The 25,829-nt window shown below is 46.9% G+C and overlaps 1 protein-coding gene across 1 annotated transcript in view; it reads right to left on the bottom strand.

Moving 5' to 3' along the window:
• Positions 1-25,829, bottom strand: part of SHC4 (SHC (Src homology 2 domain containing) family, member 4) — a 32,706-nt gene that overhangs the window by 1,469 nt on the left and 5,408 nt on the right. The window contains exons 2-11 of the mRNA XM_010143864.1: positions 20,610-20,680; positions 13,626-13,689; positions 12,648-12,767; positions 11,002-11,055; positions 8,259-8,310; positions 6,803-6,929; positions 4,634-4,811; positions 3,327-3,387; positions 1,788-1,967; positions 68-321 (exon numbers count right to left, since the gene is read on the bottom strand). Of these exons, the coding sequence (XP_010142166.1) occupies positions 68-321; positions 1,788-1,967; positions 3,327-3,387; positions 4,634-4,811; positions 6,803-6,929; positions 8,259-8,310; positions 11,002-11,055; positions 12,648-12,767; positions 13,626-13,689; positions 20,610-20,680 (1,161 nt within the window). The remainder of the gene's footprint in view (positions 1-67; positions 322-1,787; positions 1,968-3,326; positions 3,388-4,633; positions 4,812-6,802; positions 6,930-8,258; positions 8,311-11,001; positions 11,056-12,647; positions 12,768-13,625; positions 13,690-20,609; positions 20,681-25,829) is intronic.

The raw sequence follows: 25,829 nt of genomic DNA, 5'->3' as shown, positions 1-25,829 counted from the left end.
GCACCCATGCATTTTGACTGACATATCTGAGCAGTAGCTGAAATTTCAGTATATGAAATGTTCGTACCTTGCCCTCAGGATCCACCAAGAGCAGATGCTTTGCTTGCCCTCCCTGAAGTCCACTGAGGACATACTGACCAGGTGATGTTGCGCTCTCTCGCACCAGAAAATCCCCATCGTTGACTAAGAGGCTCTCTGCTGCCTTCCTGTTTAATTTGCCATGGTAACAATCTTCGTTCTTTAGCTGTTGCTTTATTTGTGGCAGAACAGAGAGACCAGCTGTGTTGCTTGTGGCACTCTGCTGAACAGCTTCCGGTGACTCTAAAATTAAATGAAAGGGAATGTATTGGACACTTCACCTCAAACTTCAGCCTAAAAGGAGGCAAGACAGTTGTTGTGGTTTTTTTTTTTGTAGTTTTTAAAAAATTTAAATGGTTCAGTCTTGAAGCTGTGATCAAACCAGCACTGCAGAGTAATAACAAGCACTCAGGAATGCTCACAACCCTCCAGTGTGTTAGGTAAAATGATCACACCGTCTTTTCCCATACCTTATGTGGGAAAGCTTTGGGTCACTAGGCAACAGGGATTGGAAACAGGATTTTTTCTGATGCTCTCCTGCTTGGGTTTGCATTTCTGTGATTGTATTAAAAAGTCAAATCTTCCTGTAAAACCAAGATTTTTATTGGGTTTCAGCCAATTTTTTTTTTTTTTTAAGATCTAGTTTCTCCTTCTTCCTTACAAGCTCTGAAGAGACTGTCATGGATCATTGGGAGAGTCATGTTGAGTGGCTCCAGCTACGCACAGGAATGTAAGACAACATAGCCAACATAGCCAGAAGGGAAGGATTACAGCATGATGCATCTGCTGTGAAAAAACGAACAATTACTGAATGTACCAACAAAAATGGGTGGTTTGGGATATAGCCAGTCATACTGAAAAAGATTCACAGGCTGGATACCACTTCTTCAATGGAATTGTGCAACCTAAGGCTCCTCAGGATACATCCAGTTCCTTTTAGAGCATAATACAGCCCCAGGTTGGAAATGTCTTAATGGTGACAGATTTCCTTCACTGTAGTTCTATCCAGTCCCTTGCCCACTTTCTTGTGTGGAGCCAACTCTGACAGAGGAAACACTCAGTGGGAAATCATAAAAGACAAAGCTAATAAAGTATTTTCAATAACAAGGAGAATCAGTAGGAACTATATAGTTATTTAACAGATACCCACCACTGAGACTGTAAATCAAGACTTCATTTTACATACATTTAATAGATACTACTGATCAAACAGTTTCATTGAGAAATTATTGGATGAGACTTAGACAAGGTCACTTAGGCAAGAACTGAGAAAAGATGGTCACAACAATCTCACTTTGACCTTGCAGGCTACTGCCTGCGGAGTAAAGGCATCCGAGGCCACTTCCACCCTAGGGTGGTTAAGATCTTGAACATACAGGCGAAGCCTCTTTCTTGAGGTGTGGTTCACTCCCAAGCTTTTATATTGTCCTAAAGATGTGTTTACTGTTACCTGTGGAGCACTGTTTATTGTCATCAGTCAACTGCAGAAGACGAAAGATTGCTCTACTTGCTTACCGTCACTACTTCTTCTCTTTAATCCCCTTTGTCTTGAATTTAACAAGCAAAACCGATCTACCCAGGAAGGATTTCTTCCCCGTCTTTTCTGTATTTCTCACGGGGAAACCAAAATCCTTCTTCGTGCACACAAATGACAAGACCCCCCCTCTTTTCAAAGCTTAGTAAGATACGGCATTGCAACGGGAACCTACTGGCCTGACGCAGAGGGCTCTCGTGGATCTGCGTTGCTGCTGTACCGCGGGCTGCACAGACTGCAGACTGAAGGGTCTGCGTGTTGATGTAACACGGATCATCAAAAAGGTCTGTTTTGTAGGCAGGCTTCAATAAAGTTGCCTCTTTTTTTGTCTTCTGTGATTTTTCACCGCAATTACCTGCAATTAGTATTTAGTATGCACAGATTTCCTCTTTTTTTTAAACTCAAGTTAAAATAGCTGTAAAAGCTGAAATAGGAACATTGCTGTTCTTACATATCCCACTAAAGTCATTCAGAATGAAAAGAAAAATTGGCAGATGGACTTGTTTCTCCTTATGGCTAGAAGGCACAAGGTACACTACCCAAAATGAGTTAGAATTAAGTTTTCAAAAATGCTCCACGCTGGTTCAGTTCTGCTTCAATCAATGTCAGCAGTAACCCCCGAATGATTGAAAATAAAATAATACATATGACTCTACACAGAGACAAGACGTGTACATTGTTTGTTGCAAAACACTTTCCTTCCCTTCTGCACCACAAAAAAGCTTGTGGGAAGCCTAACAATTCTCTCTTGCTATTCTGGTGGAGCAGGGAAGACAGAGGAGGTTGGCACGTTGTGGCTCTGCCTCGAGAGCCAAAGCCACATCTGTCACATTTAGATCCAAGCCTAGGAACGGGCTAACAGAATATCCCCTGCAGGGTCTGAAAATAATAGCAGTTCAGCTAGCCAAACAGCACACATATTTTTGCCCTTTAGCAAACATTTTATTCATAGATCTATTCATTCATTCTTTTATTTGTTCACCCTCTCTTTGTAGAAACCATTCGATTCCTCTTTCCTTAAATCAAAGTAACACAAGAAACTGAACTCTGCCCTGCAGACGGTGTAACGGATCGCTTCAGAGTGGTGCAGGTGGACCTCGCTGTGCAGCGAAAGGGATGAGCCCAGGAAATGCGCCCAGGGCACCAGCTGAGCAAGGGAAGTCCAGAAAGGGAGGGAGACTGGTGATCCTGGGGGTCCCAGGAGCAGGTTTTGCTAAAGGCAGATTGACCTTGGGCACAAAGCCGCTCAAGGCAGGGGAAGGGCACAGTCACACTGAGCAGCCAGTGATGCTGGAACCCAGGACACAGGGTCTGTTGGAAGAACCACCTGATGCTGACAATTTGGGTCTCATCAGGCATTTCTAGGGGGAAGGGGTGTTTTCAGAGACTGATAAGCTACAAAGTATCTTCATTTTTCCAAGGGTATGAAAGGGAATAAAATGCCAAAGAGTATGAAACAGAATTAAAAAACCAAAGAGCTACCGCACAGTATCATGACAAGCAGCACGGGTGAGTCTGCCAGCAGCCCTGAAGATAGAGGAGTGGCCTTTAGAAAAGCTGTAAGGCGTTTCTGTCTGCCCTTCACCTAGGGAACGACAAGTGATCCACTGCGCAGAACCCACCTCACCACTGTAACGAAAGCCAAGGAGCAGCTCTCCCAGGCAGTCTGCCGTGGTTAATTCTGCGTACGCGTGGGAAGGAAAAGAGTACATACCTGCAGTTTTGCTTTCTTCTGGGCAGTTTTCATATATATTGATGAATGTTGGGCTGCCAGTCTGTAGAAAAATTGTAAAAACAGTCAGGTAATGTAGACTCTTAGGAACCTCAGGTAACTTTAAAACATCTACGCACCAGTTAACTGGGATACAGGTAACTAAATGTATCTTCTTATCCAAAAAATTCCTGTCTATCTCCTCAAATAATATTTCATGGTGATACTCCTTTTTTCTACAGGGCGTCACATTTGGACGTAATCCAACCTCACAGAGACTGTTAACTTCCAATAAAACCATGGAGAAATAATTACAGGCATCATGGTTTGAAAGTGAAGTGGTGACCGAGTTGTCTGAGCAGCACTAGGTCACCAGAACAGAAAGGAAAACCAAAAAACTAACATCTCATGGAAATAAAGGCATTTGCATTTACACGCTGCAGGGTAACTCCTTGCAGCAGTTCTGGCAAGATTCAAATGCAAGTTCAGGATATGGTCAAATGCTTTTAGAGAACCGCTGGGCAGGCGGAGACCACCACGCCCACAGCCGAGATGTGGAGTGGGGGCAGGCTAACAAAGCAAAAAACGGACGAAGCAGCAGCACCAGAACACACAGGAACCCGGGAGCAGCTGCCACCGGACACAAGCAACACGTGGGAGCAGCACTTTGTAGCCAGCACCAGGCAGATTCCAGCAGGCATGCCCGAGTGCGCTCCCTGCTTCCCCGAGCAGGGAAATGCCGCTGTTGCCAAGGTCTTGCTTTGAAGTCGGCCGGTTTCACTCCCTGACTGACCGGTTTTTATTCCTCCATTACGCCACACAAAAGCCGCAGATACACGCATCTTCTGCTGCTGTGGCTGATTGAACAGAGCCTCTTGAAACACTGTGAGGGTAATTTATGTTGTATATACATTGCAATCAGTTAATGTTGTACGTACAGGTCATAGATCATAATGGGCAGGATGAAATATTTATCAGATCACAGAATCAGGAGATCCCAGATTTTGCAGATGTTCTCTCAGACAAACCATTTAACTCTGTATCTATTTTCTTCTCACAGCTAGCAAGCGAACAAGGGAATATTACTTGGTCTTCTAAAAGTACTCTAAGGACAAGCCAGTTAATATTCAGAAAGTGCTTTGGGATTCAATTATGCACTAAGCATTATTAAATCTAGCCTAAAAACCCCTTTCCCAGGATAATCAGGAACTGGTTCTGATGTTAATGCCATGCCTTACACCACCGTAACTCTTTATTATTCATTCCCACAACAGGCAGCAAATAGGTATCCCAGCAGACAACGTACTTACCAAGCAATACTGCTTTTTGCACGGTAGAAGACAGTTAGCCCTGTGCTCTGCCTGCGCCTTCACTCGCATGTCTAACACTCCACCAGTGGGAGGCTCCTTCCCTGGAATTTCATTGTAATATTCGTGATCCTCTCTCTCCTGTGAACTCCCAGCTGATCCATTAGCATTTGCTGCCTCACTGAAGAAATATGGAGAAAAGCAGAAAGCGACTAGTGTCATCAGCTGCTTTCTGGTGTAGGCAAACGTCCGCAGTGCTTGTGCATCTCACAACACACAGTGAGCCATATGGAGCCTGTTAAGGGCTCTGGGCCTGAACTTTCCAAGTCATTTGCTTTTCCAGTTACTTCTTCCTGAGTTAAAAATGGAGTCACCACAGTTCGAGGTGCAGGAAAGTACAGTCATTTTCTGAGCACCGGGCAGACCAGATCCCCTTTCTTTGACTTGAAAATAAGAGTATAAGAGCCACCTACTGAAACTTTAAGAGAACAGTGCAAATACATCGTTCATTAAGTGTCCGAAATGTAGATCGCAGAACTAATTCCCCTGGCTTCTCGTCACACTGTGTAAATCTAGAGATTGCTGGGGGTTGGGGGGAGGGACACTCAGAAAATTAAAAGCTCACGGCATTTAGTTAGACAAGTCTGCAACTGTTCTAGAAAATAAAATTTTGCTACAAAAAAATAAAAAGTGGTTTTCCTGAATGGAATGTACCCTGATTTTAATCCTCGTAATCAACAAAACTGTTCTGTTTGAGCTTGAAGAAAGCACTGCATGACACAAAGGAGACCACCCCGTGTCCTTCCTGCGCTGACCAGAATGATGGTAGTTTAAATATACAGCTGATACACTGCAAAACAACTAGGTGCTTCCTGTACTGTCTCCAGTCCCAAAATTAAAAGCTCATCTCAAATCTTACTTCTCTGTTTAACAAGAATATAATTGGATAAAAGGCCTCAAGCAGGAAAGAGATAAAGTTCAAGTAGTTGATTATGTGATATGCAGCGCAAGTATTTGATTATGTGATTCACAGCACTTTGGAAGCGAGTGACTCATTCACACAGCAACATCCGACTTCTCTGCCCAAGGACCATCCTCCGAGGCTGTCTGGGTTGGGCTCAAGTAAGGAATCTAATTATCCTCTTCCATTTCTCCTTGCTCTGATTTCCTTGTGGCACAGCCTAGCAGAGTTCCATAGGGACAGCTCATCCTCTGGTTATCGTCCCCAGGGGAAACAGGCCAGTATTAGCAGTGCAGTGGCAAGAACCACTGTGCACAATGAAATAAATATAAACTGAAGCTGAGGCTGCTCCTATGTAATAAAACCCGTTCTGTTGCACTGCATCAGACACTGCACCGGTGACACTGCCTGCACAGTGACTCTCATGCTCCGGACACAGTTAAACAGCCTTATGGCTCTACCTCCTCATGGGAGATAGCAGTACAGTAAAGACAAAACTGAGAAGAATAGGTAATGGCAAACTCATGAGGAGAGCCATAAATTAGAGCAAGAATTGTGTCCCCCGTGCAATGGAAACAGGGCAAGCGAAATGGGGAATTGCAGTCTGGAAATTAATCTAGGCCCTATATTTTGAGCTACGTGCAGAGGAGAGGGCTTCACACTTTAAAATGCCAAGTGGTGGCTGTGTTTATTTCAGCACGCGAGCCTGATGTAAGTCTCACTGGGTGGAATCTGAGGCAGATGCCAGGACATGAGCAGAACAGCAGAAAGGTGAATTACAATGGGTTTTGTCCCCACTACACACTATCCACAGCTGCAGTAAGCTTAAACTTGGCATGAGTCAGAACTGATCTCAGTGTGTGTGTGTGCACACAGCATTTATGGAGCTGAATTTACCTGGGCGGAGTAATTTGAACATTTGTTCAACTTACTTGCATGACTTCAGATAAAGCTGTTCTGGCTGAAGAACAGTACAGCTAAATTCTGTGTCATGTACCTGTACAAATGTCACAGAAATCAATGCAGTTCACTGCAATAAGCCATTCTGCATCTATTATACTCTGTACATACAGTACATATTTCCATTAGTTTATGTCCAGAAAGCATATCCAAAACATCTCGTTTGTGGACCACTATTTGGATTATATTGTTTTCCTGAAAAGTACCGCAGAGAAGGAAACCGCCGGTGAAGTGACCAAAAATGTGCTGACCTTTCATTAGAGGCGACCAGGCTAGACGGGTTCTTCAGGTACTGTTTGAACCGAAGCTCAAAAGCCTGTCCTATGGTGTTTATCACCGCCTGTGCCATCCCATTGGGGCATTCCAGTATGTGGCATGCTGCGAAGAAACACCTTTCTTTACATCTTCCTTTACACCTTGAAGTAAATGCACTTTATACCAGAAAAGAGAGACACAAGCTATGTTGCTTACAGCAGAAAAGCTGGGCGTGAAATGATGCATCTAGATAGCTTTAGGACTTTGATTTTTGACGCATTAAGGAAATTGCTGTAGGGTTTTTTTAGTCACAGTATCAATTTATACCTCAATAAAAGAAACTTTCCATTTTTGCTTCCTGCATGGAGTGCTCCTGTGTCTCCTTTTCTCTCCCTGCCCGGCAGTAAGCAGAAGTAGAGGAGACAACCAGCTCTGCTAGCATGAAAACACAAGCACGGGTGGCTCTGGCAGCGTGGGGCAGGGCTCCCTCAGGGCAAGACCCTGCTCCTGCCAGTAGTCCTTCTTCTCACACAACCTCAGGAAACTCACTCCAGCAGCAAGTGCCCTCTGCCCAGGACCTGCTCTCTCCTCTGCAGAGCCACCACGCGACAGCACTGCGCGATCGCGCTGGGCCAGCTGCCAGCCCTGCCTGCAGGCTGCCAGGGTACAGGAGTTCTGCACATCCCAGCATCAAACTGGAACTTACTGGCAAACTCTCCGAGTGCCCTGAGTTAGTCAAAATAGCAGTGATAGAGCTACAGAGAGGTGGCAGGTCAGGCTGTAAGGCTCCAGCCCAGCTTCTCCAGAAAGCATCCTGATCTTCTGAGCCATCCACAGCACCTTAAGAGTAAACTCTCCTGTGAGCTGCCACTACCGACTTCATAGCCATTGGCAGCGTTGCTCTGGGAACTGTCTGGCATGAAAGAAACAGCCAAAGGACATGATTCTTGTACTGCAGGCAAATAATGGGACCGAGGGGAAGGGATTTTATGCCCTGGGTTAGCCTCCAGAGGGGAGGAGGACTCATACACCTGAGTGCATCCCCCATGCTGCCTTCCAGCAACATATCGAGGAGTCTGGGTTAGACCAGGAAGCTCATTTACCACCCCTCCCTTACCTGGAAGCTATCGCAGCGTGGGGCAGCTGCCCACCTTGGCAGGCTCTGCCCTTCATCCCCAGGCAAGACTGGCTTGGGAAGGCTCCTACCCCTGCATGGAGCCAGCAGCTAATACAGCTTTAGTCTGACCTCAGATTCTCACTCTGTTGCACAAATAGCATGACACTTAAAGCCAGAGCCTGCATACCATCACACATATCCATACAGGGAAGTTAGAAATTGTGTAGAATATTGAGCTGTTCAGTAACTTTTGTATTTTAAAACTCAAACAACTCCTTGGTACAGATAAAGCAATCACATAAACATATATAACAATCTAAAAATTGTTTCCATACCTCTCTGATTAACCGGATCTTTTGCTACATATGCAACATAGTCTGTTGTATCCTATAGGAAAGAAGACAACAAATGTCTTTAAAATTACCATTACGAACAATCCTACCACCACAGCAAAGCAACTGAGTATAGAGAGATGTATTTTTAGCTTTAAAAAGTGGTTTTCCTTCAGGGAAAACAAACGGAGGTACTAGCAAAGTGAGCTAAGGGAAAGATCAGCAACATGCTGCTGGCTATCGACACAGTCATTATCCTGGCACCTTTTTCTTGTAATAAAGGCAGCAGACCCCACAGCATTCTTTGGGTCTTCAGTAAACTGAGTATTCAATTCCAAACTCTGCCACAGGAGTAGAAACACAACTGGTGCCTCATCAGCAGGCAACGCTGCTCTCTGCTGCTGCTTCCATGGAGCGCGGAGCCTCTCCTGTGTAACGCACTCGGGCTGCACGACTGTCCGTCACAGCTTTTAGCTGAGACAGTCCTTATCAGCATCCGTGAAAGATAAAACAGTGCTAATACACTGCAAAGGACAAGCTAGAACACTCCTGATTTGTAACACGAGGACTGAGTTTTGAAGGCATTTTAGAAAAGTCAATCTTTAAAATATTTGAGAATACAGTACGCATCTGATTTCAATTGTCGCTGCCTGGTTTTAGTCTGGCTACGATCAGGTTAAATCACTCTGGGTCTCAAGGCTGCTGCCGAGATCAGACCACCTCAGTATAATCAGTTGTCTGTTTCAGATTCTCTTTCCAGCCAACATTGAAATAATCCCCACTTTTTCTAGTCAAGCTGAAAAGGGAACCGCAACAGAAAAATTAACATTTCTAGTTGTACTGCAAAAGCAAAGAGTCGCTTGATAATTCAGCATTATGGTAAGAATGGTGAGGTAATGAATAACATTCTTTTAATTATTAAAGATGCATTTTGTTATTTTGGATCTTTAAGGCGGTTTGGGGAAAATGCACTTCGCAGCTTAAAGGCATGGCTCTCCTGAGGGAAGATGCAATCAGCTGGCAGGAAACAAGGCCCCCATTTGCAATATGCACCAAACAGTCATTTAATAATTCACAATGAACGACATGAGAGGCAGATCATACAGACTGTAGAACGTGTCCTAGAAAATTTTTTAAATATCTCCGAAGTTAGTATCATTAAAACAAAAAAGCTAAATATTTCTTTTTCATTTCGTGCACTCACATCTGTGTGTGCAAGCACATATCGTCATCCTACCACTACGCACGGAACAAACCCAGCCCTGTGCAGCCTGTGAGATCTGATGGGATCACTGTACAAGTCCAATGCAGGATAATAATATAAAGAAAACCCCAGGACTAAAAAGGGTAAACAAGCCCTGGAGAATTACTCATCCAACCCACCGAGCAGAGGTCTGAAAATGCGTCCCTGGATTTGCCAACTGGAAACGTTGCGTAAAGACAAACTGACCATGACAGCAGCTAAGACGTGGAACATATTTCAATAACAAGTCTGCTTAAGGACATATTTAAATTGTTTAACTATCAAAAAAAAAGGAATTTGGAAATGAGGCATTGTGATGCTCAGCACACCGCCTTGCCAACACTTGGAGCCATCTGGGAATCCCCATCAGGAGGGGTCTGCAAAGCCCACGGCTGTATTAGGATAACACAGGCATCCATGTGGGATCTTTCAGCAGGCCTGTGCTGCACCTCCCGTCTGGGTGCAGGACCGACAGCACAGAGCCTGCACACGTGCTCCCTCCTCATCTCCCAGCCCAGCTCCAGAAAGATCCAGTTCTCAGGCAGCTTGGGCAGCATCTCTCCGAGCAGAGCAGAGCCGAGCAGAGCAGCTGGGCTCCTTACATCACCCCCACGGCCTTCCAGAGAAGATCCATCACTCACACAGGGCCAGCTCTCCCTGCCAGCTCATAAATCCAAAGAGGCAGATCTGTCATTTTCCAGTCAAAGCTGGATCTGGCTTCCACCCCACTGCTATCAGAACATAACCCAAAGCCTTCTCTTTTCCCTGTTTCATAACCAAAGAACATGGAGACATTTAACAAAATTGAAGGGCAGAAAATTAAAAACTGATTAAAAAAAAGAAGTTTTCATACCACATGGAGTGTGAAATTCAGAATGCCAGCAGCTTGCTCAGATTCGAAGAGGGAATGGGGCATTTTTATGGATGACAAATTCCTTGCTTACAATCATTGCGATAAAGAATTTGGAAGAGGACAGAAAACCTCTTGCTTGAAAATGTCAATGACTTCATGACTATGATACTAGCAAAAAAATCCGTATCTGCAGGAAGAAGGAGGTTATACCACATCTGTCTCATAGGAGCTGTTTGTTTGACTCAGAAATGCTCTAAAAATTTAGAGGTGACAGCGCTGACTGCTTTTGTGACAACTCCTGGATTACAGGGACCACAGAACTAATGCAATTCCTATGCTCACGTGTCCTTAGACTCCCAAGCCTGAGGGCTTTAGAGTGTATTGAGGCTTACTGACGGGCAACAGCCACGTTAACTATACGAATCTATCAGAGATCCACCGAGTCACTACTCCATGTCTCCCAGTCTCAGTCTCTCAGTCTTCTTGCATTCCTGGTCAGGATCCAGCAGCGCACTGTACTCTGTTAGTGCTTGTGATAGGCAGGAACGGAGCAAAGTATTTGCAGGTACTTTTATTCTCATAAGGATCTCATTATACCTGCGGAAGTATATCTTATGAATCAGTACTTACTGGGATAAGTCACTACTTACTGGGTCACCTCCAGAGGCAAATGAGATGGACTGCATGTGATGGTTGGCAACAATCTGAAAAGCATGACAAACTGGTTAAGCATGCTCATACGCCACACATTTAGACAACAGCAGAGCATGTATCTTCATAGGGCACGCAATTAAGTTAATGACAACCCAATCCATTAGTATATGCACATATCATTTGTGAAGGAAGGATATAAAAAAGGGAGTGTTTTTGAGACTACCCATACATGTTTAGCAATGACTAGACCCCTCAGTAATCTTCCTTAAAGAGTTTTCAGAACGAACTCAACCACTGACTTCTAACTTGGTCAATATGCAGCTAAATGATACTTTGAAACGGGAATAACTGGAGACACTGGGTGCATGCGTACAGGTCTTAAGATATTAATTCATTTTAACATTACCAACAATTTTATTTAAGTGCCTGGTTTATATAACGGTGGTGTTTTTACAAACAGGCGTGACTGATACGCTGATCACTACACTCACCCCTAGCACCAAACTATTACCTGGTAGAAGTTTCACTACCCACATCAAGGATCAGCTTTCCTTGATTTCAGACACTATCTAGCTCATCTCTACAGACAAGCTGCTCTTTACTATAAAATCAAGTGCAATAGATTATGCAGATGTGAATACAACGAAACGTGGTGATGGTGCAAGAATAAACAGGATTTTCCGTTTGCAAAGGTCTAATAATGAAAGTCCCAGAAAGAAGGTCCTGCATGCCCATGTGTGCAGTGACTGGGCACAACAACGCATTTGGAAGGAGAACTACAGCGCCAGCTTTCAGCCCTGTTACAAAGGGGCCACCAAACACCAGAGTATCACCCACGGTAGGGAAGCCCGTTGCTACTGTGCCTGAAGGACAGGAAATCTTACTCTCCTCGCACAGAGGTCCAAGGGACAGGAGGCCTCTGAGCTGCAGGCAAACCCCCACGAGCTGCTTGATGTTCAGCACACTGTCAGCTCCGTGCAGTGATTGCTCAGAGCCAGCGAGCCAAAGCGACCTTCCTGATGTTCCCCTGCTCCAGCACGGAGCAAAACCCACTGCTGGCCCCGGGCAAAATCTGCCAGCAGCTGAAGCCACAGCTGATGGGGGCAGGACAAAGCCCTTCATTACATCCGCCAAGAAGGGAGCACACCCCAGTTCCAGGGCAGATCCAGACTCTTGGGAACACTTCTTGATGGAGCCCAGAGTCTTTGCATAGTATAATTACGCAAATATATTACCCAGCTGTAAAAGAGCTTTGAGCAACACCAAAGCCAAGCTTTGACTCATTATTTATATCAACTTTTTTCCCCCCCTAGGACTTCTCAGAAACTCCAGTTGGGACTAGTGCCTTGTTTATTAGACACTGTACTGGGAGAAACATGCACAGAAGAACAGTTTGCCAAGATCTCTCCCCGCAGAAGACACCACCTTAAACAAAAAGGGCATACGCTGCATGCCCGGTTCCTCCAAAGAACTCTCATTTTTAAATTCAGAGGCATCGTGTCATTCAGCTTTACCAGGCAGGCACAAGAAGGCTGAAGGGTGCTGCTTCCCCTTTGAAGTGCCCAGGCTTTCCTTCAGAAGCCACGAAAAGAGGAGAATAGAGCAGCCTGGAGAAAAGGACACAGATTTATGTGTATCCTACCTGCTGCGTGTCAACATTAATCAAAGTGAGGCTGCTTGTTGAAATGGTCAGCTTTATATTCACACCGGAAAACTGAAGGTTACTTTTGCCAAGTACAGAGGACAGAAACTTCACTGGAGGCTTTGAACAAAGAAACAAAGGAAAGAGGCTGTCAGAGGCAGAGACACATCAAAGCCAAGTAGATTTTATGTTATCTTATTGAGCTCGATCAGAGGCAAATAGATCTTCTAACCAGTATCTGCTTTGAATACAACACCTGTAGGCATGGGGTTTATGTCGATAATGGGAAAAAAAAATAAAGCAAAATCCCAGTGAGCTAAATGTCATAGCTGGCTTAGTAATTCAGAATGTGTAATCTTCCCGCTGAACTCTGCTTTGCTTCATGGGGATGAAGGAATTCTGAGTAAATCAGGAAAAATCTCTTATGTATTCATTTTTAGGAGCAAGTTAGTAAGTTCATTCCTCCTGAGGCCCACAGTTACAGAAGGGAAAGTTCCAGCGGACACAACCCAACAGCAACCGCCGATGCTGCCCCTCCTTGCGTCCCAGTTACTAAGTACTCCGCTCATTAAACACTGCCATTTTCGTTGTGTTCGAGTTTTCATATAGAAAAATAACAAACAGGTAATCTGCCTGAGAATGAGCTCCCTTTTGCAATCAAAAGAAAAAAATAAAACCTCCGACCTTTTACCAGCTGTAAAAGTTTCACCAAACTTGTAAAGGACAAGCCATGCAACGGCTGGTAAGAGCAAGAACTCTGGGCAAAGCATGAATCCTGATGAAAATAAGGTAGGGCACGGCCTCAGCCCCGAACCCAGCACGCTAAACCCCCTGCTACAAGTGCTTTTGCGTTATACCGAGTTCAGATGGATTAATGAACACTAACTCCAGCACGGACTGAAGCCTGTTAGGGAATCATTTATCCAGCTTATCAAAAGAGACAGAGGAAAGAAATTGTTCAGCTAAAACAGTATTTACCTTCCGCTTTTTTATAGCTCCATTTGTACCCAATACAGCTTCACACAGTCGGCTTATTGCTTCCCTGCAAGTAGAAAAATACAGCACAAACTGCTGGATCATTTCACATGCATCATCTGTAACTGGGCCAGCAACTCTGCAATTTATTGTTATCTTTCCACTTACAAACACTTAAATCTTCTGGAAGGTCATTCACAGTTGTTTTTCTTTCTTCTTTCCTCCCACTATTAAAAAAACTCACTTATTTAACCAAATACAATGACTCAGCAGCCTGGTTCAGTTTGACTCTTTCTTCATAAAACACACCAGTTTCACCTAACGAAAAAAACATTACCTAACGTAAAAACATTCAAACAACTTAGTGGTTTCAAATCCTTTTTCTCAGCACAGTTGAGAAGTCTCTTGCTTAGGGATTCTCTCAACCCTAATTCTTCTTATTTACAGCAGCAGGGGTGTGCAGAATGAGCCCAGCTGGGTACCCTGATCGCCTTCCTGGTGTTTGCGGTTTCTTTTTTTTTTTTTTTTTTCCCCAGAAAAGAAAAAAAAAGGAGGGGAGGGGGAAAGAGGTGTAATCAGCTTCTCCAGTTCTTTTTCAAATCTTCTCTTTCCATCTCTGGCAAGTATTTCCCAAACCAGACACCCTTTCCAGCCACCCACTACTCTCTACAGGCGCCTCTCAGTTCGGGGAGCAGAAGGGTAAGGCATAAAGCCCTCGCAGCGTTCGCTGGTCTGTGTGGAAGACAGCTAAATCACACACTAACACCACACAGTGCTGCACTGCACCTGTTTGCCATACTTGAACAAAGAAAATTCTGATGCATGTTCAGGCAAGTGACTGGTTTGGACCCACAGTGGAGCACTGATCGAGGTTAGCACAGCGGCTGGAAGAAACCCTGCTGCTGGCAGCCACCGGCTTCCCCTGACTGATCGCTGTTGTCCACGGAAATAAGAGACTGACTGGGCTGGGACAGGCTTAGCAAGTTTCCTTAACCGTGCCTGGACACCCCGGTCTGAGCAGCAGCCCCCAACCTCTCCAGCTGCCACGGCAGTGCCAGGGCAAGCTGTGCTGCCGTCCGCCCCCTCAGGTTCTGGCTCCCCTATGGGGTGATTTCATTTTTAGGCTGTAGCTTCAGCCTTTCTCTCGTGGCTGAATTCAGACTTGGGCTTTCGAGGGTTGGAATTTTGTTGTGCTCTTAAGGGGATGGGCAATAGTTTGTTTAATTATTTATGTTACTGGATTATTATCAAAGGAGCTAATTAGGAAACAAGCTCGTTAGGAAAGTTTGCCTGTTTTCAGATCCTGGTGCATCCACCGGGCTTCATTTCCTGAGGAAGTTTTGGTTCAGAAAGAATAAAAAAATCTCAGAAGACCACACAAAGGCAAGAGACTCCAGCCAGATATATGTCACACAAAGCAGAGGTGCCCAGTAAGGAGTGTGATCCCCCCAGGACGCTGCATTGTGCCCGGGGAGCAGACCAGACCACGGGTAAAGCCAGTATGGCATCCGCGAACCACGGCATCGCTGCTGCCCCCTGCTCAGCTCCCCACAGACATCGCTACACCGACGAGCTACAGGCTTAAAGCATTGAGGATCGGTGATGTTACACTGGGTCTTCCTGTCAGCAGACATGCTGAGAAACTCAACCTGGAGACTGTCAAATGAATGGAGACCTCACCCATGACAAAATAATCACACTATAATTAATACGTTCTGAGAGAAAACAGCAGAGAAGAGGACCCTCATCACGAGCTACACAAGATGGATCAGAAACCCAGCCTTTTACAGCACAGCACCTCCCCCTGCACGGCTGGAAATGCTTTCCAAGCCAAGTCCTGATATCCTTCCTGTTTACCTCCTGTTTCATTTAGCTGTTACCAGTAGAAAGGCCAAAACTAACAAAAATAAATGGGAAAAGCATCCTGCAGGACGATCTTGCAGATTCCAATAATCAGTTTGGAAAATGAGAGCTCATATTCTCATTCAATATTAAAGGAAATTAAAATCAGAGCCAAGACATTAAGGCTACCCAGAGCCTTCAAGTCTAGCTCTACCTAGAAAGAAAACCAGATACAGAATAAATTGGAAAAACAGGGAAGTCTATTTTGGTGACAAACGAGTTCTCACACGCCTCAAGCAGCCCACGTGAAACAAGGAGTTATAGGCAAAGCTGCCAGCAGCCACAGACCCCGTTCTTTTACAAGCCAGTGTGGTGAGTGCTCACTTTATGACACTGTGAAGCACTTGTCCAGCAAACAAATGGGAACCAAAAAGTAGGCAAATCATTCCTACTTACTAGTTTCTAGTAGCAGTAGTGGTACTCTATTTGCTAGGGAAAATCATCTTCTCACAGACGTTTCTTACTGCAAAACTCTGCATGGTTTTCCAGGGGATCTAAGAAACCTTCTCAAATTTACTTTAAAGGTGTGAAAAGCAGCAGTTTGGTAACACCCTGCTGCTACAGCTGAACGCTTCTCACCTTCAGCCATTTCCACAGGGCAGGACCTGAACTAGACGCTGCACCACACATTACGAAGAAATGAAACTCTGGATAAACAGAAACGGGATTTAATGTGTTGTATGTGTGCTTTCGTCCTGGAAATCTGCTATTAGCTCGTTCTTACAGCCGTTCGTTTACAAATAGGTGCTTGGGCAAGTCTCTGCTTTTAGATCTGCCAGATGACGTATACCTGTCATACACCGAGTAGTTAATCACCTTGTCCCCGGATGAATGTGCAACTTTATAGGTTCCGGCATTTGCCTGTCTGTTTGGTATCTTCCAAATCTGAGGCAGTAACAGAAAGCACAGCCTTGTTATTCCAGTCATGTTGCTGCTGTTTCATTTTCTCCTCCTTGTCATTAATCCCAAAGGAAAACACTTTGGGGTTTTTTTTTTCTTTTAAATAATCCTGAATGAGACAACTCCACTGGCATACTCTGCAGCAGCTCTTCTCAATCCTGGGAGCCAAGGAATCAAATCAGGAGAGCTGTGAGGAAATTAAATTGTTCTTGTAGTTTAAGGCAAAGAAAATCTTGCTCCTCAACTCCTCAGGCATCTTCTGCCATTTGAAGTAGAGTGACTCTCCTGCAGCGCTCACACAATTACACAAACTGGTCATTGTTTCACTGACACAGTTTTCACTTTCCATAGTGAATGGAAGAGATTTGGGTCAGCTCTTTTCACCATCCTGAAAAATATTGCTCTGAAGCACTTTGGTCCCCTGGGCTGTCACCATCAGCAGACCTACCACAGTGGCAGAGGTCCTGCTCCTGGCCCCAGCAGATGCAGGGGGAGTTTCCCAGCAGTTCTTCTGCTGGGCAGCAGTTCAGTGAGGATCAAGGCTGGCACAGTTTCCTGGGAGGGCACCTCTGTGGGATCCAGGAGGTGCCATGAGGAAGCAGGACCATACCTCTTCAATGAGGTATGGACACTGAGGCTGCTGAGCACACAGCTGTGGGCAGCTCCCCCGCTCCTGGGCAGAGATGCACTGAACCAGGGCAGTGCCACAGCCCCCACACAGCTGAGTGCTGCAGGGACTGGTGGCACCGGGAATTTCTGCTTTCTGCCCAGCCCTGCAGGGCACTGCTCCCTCTGCCCACTGGCTTAGCAGCCAGCCACCAGGCCAGGCTGAAGCCGCCTGGCAAGGGCTCAACAAGCACCGGGGCAGGAGGGAGTGGCAAGGGCACCCCTAAGGCCTTAGATCAGTGCTGCTGTACAGCCTACAGGTCCTCTCTGGGTCTGCACCTCTGGAGCGAAACCTGCAGCAGATGCTCCTCCCTGGGCATGCACATGCGAGAGAGCACCATGCTGGCAGCAACAATGAGATGCTCTGTTTATTGTTCCCCAAATAAGAGTAAAAGATGAGAGATGGGCTGATGTAAGCCAGTAAGCATGCTGGTGAAGACTTGCTTTTAAGCATCTAGGGCTCTGCCTACGCTGTCTAACAGAAAGGGATTGTGTGGCTCAACAAAGTTGAAATTAATCTTCCAAACAAAGTCAGCCTTCTTCCACCAGCCTGCCCCAGCAGCATGTTTCAGACGCCCTTCACTGCTTGACCATTCTGAAGTTGGCAATTCTGTATCTGAAATACGGAATCCCTTTTCCCATAAATGCCCAAATCTGTTACAAACAATAATTGATAATTATTCTAAATTTATAATTAATAATGTATTATTAATAGCTTGATAAAACAATGGGAGACCTGTAAGAGGAAAAGAGCTCAAGGACTGGACAAGGGAAGTGCACGTCAGGGTCCAGCAAAGGCACAACCTGCCACAGCACAAGGGCAACAGCCTGAATACGTCTTGTACAGAGAACATCAAGCACAGCACATTTATGGGTGATTCAAAAAAATACAAAGCCTGTCAAGCAGAGGAACCTGTTAGCCTGACTGTTACTTTTCGGTGTTATTCTTGTCACCTACATGGAGTTTGGGATCACAAATTCCTGCAAAATGGGAGAGATGTCACAAGAATGTGTGAAGCGGGCAACGGCAGCGAGCTGGTAGAGGCAGCTGCTGCAACAAAACCTTCTCTGCCAGCCTCCTCACCGCACAGCCACCGGGGGTAAAGAGCAGCGCCCGGCCCTTCCCTTGCCTCACTGCAGTCGTTCACCTGATGACCATAGGGCATCTCTGCAGCCGTGGTCACTCACAGCGCTGGAGAGGTGCCTCCCCCGGCCCTCTGCCTGGTACGCGACTGAAAATGCAAGTCCAGCAAGAAATGAGAAAACGAATCCTCCACACTCGTTGCTTTTGACTCCTCACGGTACCTTGGCAAACAGGAGTCTGCTGATCTTTCCAACATTCATATGAGGTAGGTAAGTAATACCTTTAACTTTAGAGATCAGGAAACTCAAAATGCAAATACGTGTAAGGCAAGGCAGGGAACAGACATAACTAGAGATCCTTTCTACAACACTTTCAAACAGAAGATGCCTCTTGGTTTGGTGAAAGGCCATCAGAGTAAAAATATTTTTTACCCCCAGTACAAATAACAGAGATGATTAAAATGGGACCGTTTCCAATAACTCCTTGGTTGGTTCATTGTGAATACTGTGAACTTACTCCCCAGGGAGAACAATAGGGGGATAATCAATGTTATCTTCACTCCAGCCAGCTTGGAATTGATCGAACTTTAAAGTTTGCACGCATGAGCTCAGCACTTCAGCACTCCGTCTGCAAACAGTTTAAGTTCTGAATTTCTCATGCACGAAATAGCCCATAAAGGTCAGCAGTGGCTTTTTTTTTTTTAGGTGATGGGAATATTTCCATCGTTAAGTTTTCACACAGCTCTGGTTAACAAAACCTTACTCCTTGGGCCAAATTTAAGTTGGCAAGCGCCTGACACATAGTAATTCATATCCATTATTTTCCAAACAGACCATCCAAAGCTCTGTTCTGTAAGTGCAGCAGCACACATACCGCATGTCTTGCAGACGACAGGTAACCTCACTCTGTGGCCGAGGCTGTGGAAGAACACAGTGCCTTCGTCTGAACGCACCAGGCTTTATTGCGTCGGGCTAAGTGTACTACATGGCTCTTTTCGAACAGTGAACGACTAGGCTGAGGGAAGTATATTTATATCTCAGGCAAGTGTCTTTGTACACACAAGCAGCAACTGGGTGAGTGGGTACTTGTGCTGAGTGCAAATGTCAGCAACGGCTGGTTTTGAATATAAAATAAATAGGGGGACTTTTGAGCGTGGTATATAGGCGTGTCAGAACTCGAGTTTTCAGTTTCTTCCTTTTAGCACCTAAGTCTGGGAGCCAATAGGTAGAAAAGTAACACTTCTCTCATGTTTCTTTCCTTTCTCCAGGATTTATTTGATACGAACACTTGAGGAAGCAAAAGAGCATCTGTAAATCATCCGCCAGCAGGAAGGAAGAGTTGGGCAGACACAGGAAGCCTCAACCACACTTCTGGCATCCTCAGCATGAACCATGCCAGCAAAATAGCTGAGGGGAGGAGAGAATACGTCTAAGGCCAGGCCAAAATACTCTGCACCCACCCACCCACCCCTCCAAAAAGCCTTTGGAGGTGCCAGGATGCTGGGTGGCTGCTGGGGCTGGCCGGCAGAGCGCTAGTCCCAGCTGCTGGGCTGTAAGTATGTCCCAGCAGCACACAGCACTCCGAGCCTGTTGGGAACACTCTCACACTCCTGCACTGACAGACCTGTAAGAACAAACACAAAAATAAACCCGGGGTTTTCTGTTCCTGACAGCACATTTTGGTAACCCCACAGATGTACACATTAATAATCTACACCCAGCAATCTGCAGCAGAAGTTGCAAACATCTCGAAAGACCATAAAATATTTCACTTTTAAACCACATTCAGTAGTATCTGAGAGCAAAATATTCATCTTTTCTGATGTGCAGCCTGGAAACTCAGACTGCAGTACAGCTGGAAGGGGCTGTATTTCAACACGTTCTCCTTGTGACTCGGCTTCCAGCTGAGCCTGGCCTTGGTGTAGATGGGGTCAAGCAATGTCATTTGTCTGACAAAAATTCGTTAGATGACTTCACTAGATTGAGGGACTGATGGCACTTTCCGGGTCGGGTGTGAAGCAGGGTGCTGCAGAGGCCTGTGAGCACCCAGGCTCGCCACCTGGGCCACCTGCAGCACCAGCAGATTCACCCTCTGTCTTGGGTGAGCTGTGCAGGCAGCACCGAGCGGGCACGCGTGGCCCAGCTGCTGCTGGCACCCAGCTCACTGGGGATGTCTGTACTGCGCTGTGCCTGCAGGGGGAGGCTCTCTCGATCCAGAACAAGAACTGGGAGAGATGTTAGATCTGTGGCTGAAACAGTTCATTTTCCAATGCAAACAGCCTATTGTAATGATCAAATAATTCACATCGTTGCTCGGGAAAAAACAAAAGAAAACAGGCCAACTCGTGTTCACAATTGTCTCAGAGCCTGGCACGCATCCTCGGCTTTACAGAGAAGTAAGCAGTTGGGCTTTTCATTCAGTTTGATACCACCTACCTGGTGACTTGTGTTCGCGTGCCAAAGTCCAGGGACCTCATTGACTGCAGCACTTCAATACAGCCCATGTACTAGGGAAAATAGAGACACAACACACAGGTAAGAGGAGGCAGCAAATGTGATTTGAGTCCACTAAGTATATGCAGAACCACAGTCTAAATGGAAAATCAAATCAGCTGTCCTAAAGCTGCTTCCTGAATAGATCTTGTTTTACTGGAAAGTGTAGAGAAGAGCAATAAAGACAGCAGAGCCTCGAGAACATAGCACAAAAAACCCAAGGTAAAGCACTCTGGAGATACAACCCCCAATCATTCCTTTTTCCCAGTTCTGCTTACTCTCACTGATTAGCGTGTGGAACCGAGCTGGGAGGAATACAAGAACACTGGAGGGAAATTACCCTGGAGCAGAGGGGCTCTGGAAGACCCATGGGACTGCTGGACTCAGAGCCCATGTGCAGAAGAGCCAAATGTCCCTTCAGAGCAGTGGGAGGCATTACGGGACATGAGGAAAACCACTGGCTCCATACTGCCGTACATCTGATGACAAATAACCTCTGCAGAAGAAGGAGGTAGAGTTGCAATTCCAGCTCACAGCAACAGCTCTTAAAAGCTTGCGCTATAAACTGACCTGCTTTAAATTAAGAGTCTGACTCCTGCGACTCTGTTGTAAGGGACAGAGCTGGGAACTTTTTCTATACTCATTTGGGATCTGCGTAGGACCAACGTTCAGAAACATCAAGAATGTGATGGCAGCCTACAGACTCCTTTGATGTTACGTACAAACCTATGAAACATTTTCATCTCAATGAAGTGTGCTATGCTGAGTCTATCCACTGAGTTTAGCCCTCCCAAAACATATCTTACTAAGTCCTTCAGCATTTCTGTTGATATTCACCTCTCCGCTGTTGAAGTGCGCTGACATCTCCAGTTCACGAGGCTAGCAGACATCTGGGTCTCTCAAGTTCGCAACCCCTCTTCTGCAGTGAATTCTCCCAGAGGAGAAAGGCTTTGGGGAGCATTCTGGAGTGCTCACACAGCGCCCCTGGGCTGCGGCGATGCCCTGCCTGCGCAGACCTCTCCTGCAGAAAGCCAAAACCTCTGGGATGCAGCAGAACAGGGACATGCACGCTCTGTCCTCTTGTGGCGAATGGACAGAGGAAGCACTCTCTGTCCAGAGAAAGGTGCCATATTTACCTCCCCTGCCTCACTTCAGTTGTGATTCAATTTTTCTGCCAGACTATTCACAGCATTGGAGACTTTCAGAAGTGTGTGTGTGTGTGTGTGTGTGTGTGTGTGTGTGTATGTGTGTGCGTGTGTGTGTTAAAAAGAGAATGTTATGTGTGCATTCAAGCACGGATTCCACAACAATTGTATTATCCCTGTTTTGGTTTCTTTCCAGATAGCAATGTAACCCTTGGGAGAACTCCAGAATTAGGTCAGAGACCTGGAAGGACATCAATAAGAATCTGAAGGGTTAGCAGAACTGCTTCCCTAATGAACATTTAATGACTTTGTAAAGGACTCTGAGAGCTACCTCACTTGTTAAAGATACTCCTGCTTAACAGGAACAAAGCAAACATGGAAAATATGTCCAGAGCCTCAGACTGTAGCACAGTGATGACCTCTGATCCTCCATCGTGAGGTCAAGCATCCTGTGAGCTGGTTGGCTGCTCCTCTATTCTTGAAAAAAAAGAAAGATTTAGAGGAGTAGGTGAGTCATATGCTGATGAGTGAGTCCCCATTGAATCCTGAACAGATGCGTGGGAAGCCTCTCTAAGCAAAGATGAAAAATCAATATTAGGGTTTTGCATAAGTGACCCTGAGTGAAGCTGAACTTATCAATGATTCACAAAAGACCTTTTTTTTTTCTGTAAAAGCCTTAGTGCATTAACACGGCACCTCACTGCATCTCTCTTATTTTAGCTGCCATTGGATATCTAAACCAGCACAGTCAGCAACAGCTGAACCTTCACATCTCAGCAGGAGGGTACAGAGAACCAGCAGAGCCCTGGGCAGGGGAACCCCTCAGAACTGGGGCAGAGGAAGTCAGGGTCACAGAGGTGGGGAGAAGCCCTTGGAGCACACAAAAGGACAATGGAATACCAGAAGCCTAATCAAGAAACAAAAGACAGTCTCAGAGTAAGAAAGAATAATTAGCAAATAAACAAGGAAAAGATTAACCCCTCTCAGCTTGTTGAGTCCAACACGCAGCATGACCAGTGTTCGAGAGAAAGGGGAAGGCAGAAGACAAGAGTTGTTTCAGAGACTTCTCCCATGCCTGGACTCCAGTTCAGGTGGTGCCCTGACTCCCCATCCTCTACAACACAAACAGCAGCTCCCACAAAGAGCTAGTGGGAGGCAGGGTCGAGGCCAGCTCCCACTTCCCTGCTGCAGGAAGGGTTAAGCTAAAGCATCAGCAGGGTCATGAGAGAGATATTAAGTGTTCAAAGGCGGTCCAAGGAAGGGAGTTTATCTTCCGAAGCCTCACGAAGAGGAGCATGGCTCAGCTTCACTGAGCTGCTAGGGGAAGATGAGCACAGCCACAAAGGTGCTGTAACCAACCCAGGGCAAAAAGCACAGAGGTAACTGCAGAATTCAGCTACCTATAGAAAAATGAAATGCCAACACTGAAACAAGCTGAGCGCTAAAGATATCGCCAGTGAAAGCGGATGCTGAACCCACTGATCTGTCAGCAGCAGGATGGAGAGCTCTTGCCAGGATGAGCAACAGCTCTCACGAGGGAAGGGAGAGACTCACTGGCCCGTGCCGGAAAGAGAATAGCTGCTCTAACAGCAGCACGTGTAAAGCTGTCCTGCCTCCCTGCAAAGGGCTGGGGAGAGCACTGGCACCAGGGGCTGCTTCGTCTCCTGGTGCTTGAATCCCCAGGGTGGTCTGCAGCTGGCTGCTGTTTCCCCACGCTGCCGGGATGGAGGAAGGGAGAGAAGGGCGGCTACTGAAGATGCACACATCTATTTACAAGAGATGATGGAGAGCGACTGCAAACAGGATGAGGGACTGCGTGGGAGGAGATGTGAAGGCACCAGGCAGGGCTCCTGTGAATAAGCTTTTCAGGCATCCTCTAATCCAGACCCACGTCTGATTTCATTCCCTGCCATAATACAGTGAGCGGCTCCAACCCCAGCTTGAATGACAGCCAGTGATTCACCCTCAGGAATGATACAGGCAGCAGCACATGGAGCTCCTAATTAAACAATACAGCTGCAGCCTTGCAACTTTACCTTTTAGTTAACAGGCAGTAATTCAAGCGTAATGCCTAGAGTAGCTCCAACAGACACCACGGCCGACTAAGAGAACCCAAGCAACTGGATTTGCTCACAGGAGTGGTGAGGTAACGCTCCCGCTAAACCGCCTGTGTCCAAACATACATGACGCTGGGCTCGAACTCCCGAACAACGTAACACGACACAGCTGCCTGAGCAGAAACGGGGCCAGTGCTGTGTGCGCACACCAGCGCGGCAGGGACCCGACTGCCAGGCAAGCACTGCTTTAACAGGGGGCTTTGGAAGGGAGGGGAAAACCATTTCTGAGCTTCCCACCACCTTCTTTTCTCACGGGCCAGGGCTGCCTGAAGGGGTGCTGCCCTGCAGAGGGCCACGGGTCTCTGCTGCGGAGGGCAGCTGGCTGCAGAGCAGAGGGATAGTTTCATTTGGGATTGCCTGAATAAGTCACCTCCAGCTTGTGACGGATCTGTCGGGGAGGAAGCCTGGGCAGAAGCAAGCAGCAGCCACCAGCACACGGCAGGACAATGGCACTGGAGTTTTAAGGAGATGGGCCCCTGCCTTTTATGCCAACGAAAAATGACTTTTGCCGGCAGCGGCTGCAGTGCTGCCCTCCCTGGGGCTGGCTGCTCGGCTTGGGACCACACTTCTGTGTTGCAGCACCTGACGTGAGACCCCCCAGGTTTCGCCCTGGCAGGAAGATGAAGTGCTGGCCTCCCTCCACGGCAAACACCAGGACGCAGCCAGGGATGCGAGAAGGAGCAATGCACAGATCACAGTAGTTTTGGTGGGGAAGTCTTCTCAGCCCATCCTCAGACGCTGCCTGTGGTGGCTTTGGAGCTGAAAAGCCACTGTGTCCACTGGAAGGCAGAGACCACTGCAGCTCCCCTGGCAGCGGCACCGCGCTCCTGTCAGCACAGGCACCACACCGCTGACCAGCCAGTCATCTGGGCTGCTCATCCTGCAACGCACGGCGACGTTTTACACAGCTGGGGTTAGCGCTGCGGAATGCCGTTAGCAGCCACCAGTCAGGCTGCTCATGAAGAGCTTTGGCCCAGGTTTGCACCCTGCAGCAGACCTGGCTGGCTCGCTCCTCAGACCGAACCGCGCCGGCTTCCTCCAGAAAACACCAACCCCTCCCAGAGCCAAAAGCAAAGCTGGCAGAGCCTCTCTCCCCTCCCTGCCAAGGGGAGCGGAGAGGCGAAAGCAGCCCAGGGCAGCAGCCACACACCACTGCAGGCACAGGTACCCCAGGATACCTGCGAGAGCACAAAGCGTGGGCCACACAGGCCGGCAAACAGACTGGACACCTTCAAGGAAGAAGAAAAGCCCATTAAAGACCATTAAGCACAGAAGAAGACCCACTAGCGTGGGTCAGTGCTAGCCTAACTCTACTCATGTGCTTGCCCTGCTCTCCTTGCAGCAGCGGCAGCGCAGACAGACAGGCACCCCTTGGTGTGCCCCGCTCCTCCTGCCCACGCAGCACGGCCTCTTCCCCAAGGGGCAGCAGGCTGTGCCTGTCTGTGATGAAGAACGGCTTTCGATAAACAGAAATCTTCCTCGGAAAGTCCGACACTTTCGTTCACAGGTTTTCAATTTTTAAATACATTTTGAGAAAAACCCAGGGCAAACTTCTTAAATATGCAGACACACGCATTTTCCTTTTCTTCTTAGTTTTGTGCTGAAAAACCACTTTCTGTTGCATTGTGCTCAGGCCAGGGCTCCAACATAATTGCCCCCTCCCCGGGCTCCCGGCTGTGACAAAGCAAATGGCCTGAAAACGTGTGGGTTTCTGACAAAAAGCAATTACCCAGAGAGGTGCGTGGGCTTGGGCAGCAGTGCCAGGTGCGGCAAGGTGCAGCCCCACGGGATGAGGCGTGCGCCCGTGGGTGCTGCAGGACTGCCACACACCCTGCTCCCCTGAGCCCGGTGGAGCCAGCCCTGCCTCAGCACCCTAGAGCCCCAAGCCCCCAGCTCGTGAT

This window comes from Buceros rhinoceros, unplaced genomic scaffold, assembly GCF_000710305.1.
Source record: "Buceros rhinoceros silvestris isolate BGI_N320 unplaced genomic scaffold, ASM71030v1 scaffold34699, whole genome shotgun sequence".
NCBI classification, from domain to species: Eukaryota; Metazoa; Chordata; class Aves; order Bucerotiformes; family Bucerotidae; genus Buceros; species Buceros rhinoceros.
This window is presented reverse-complemented; position numbering and strand designations above follow the sequence as displayed.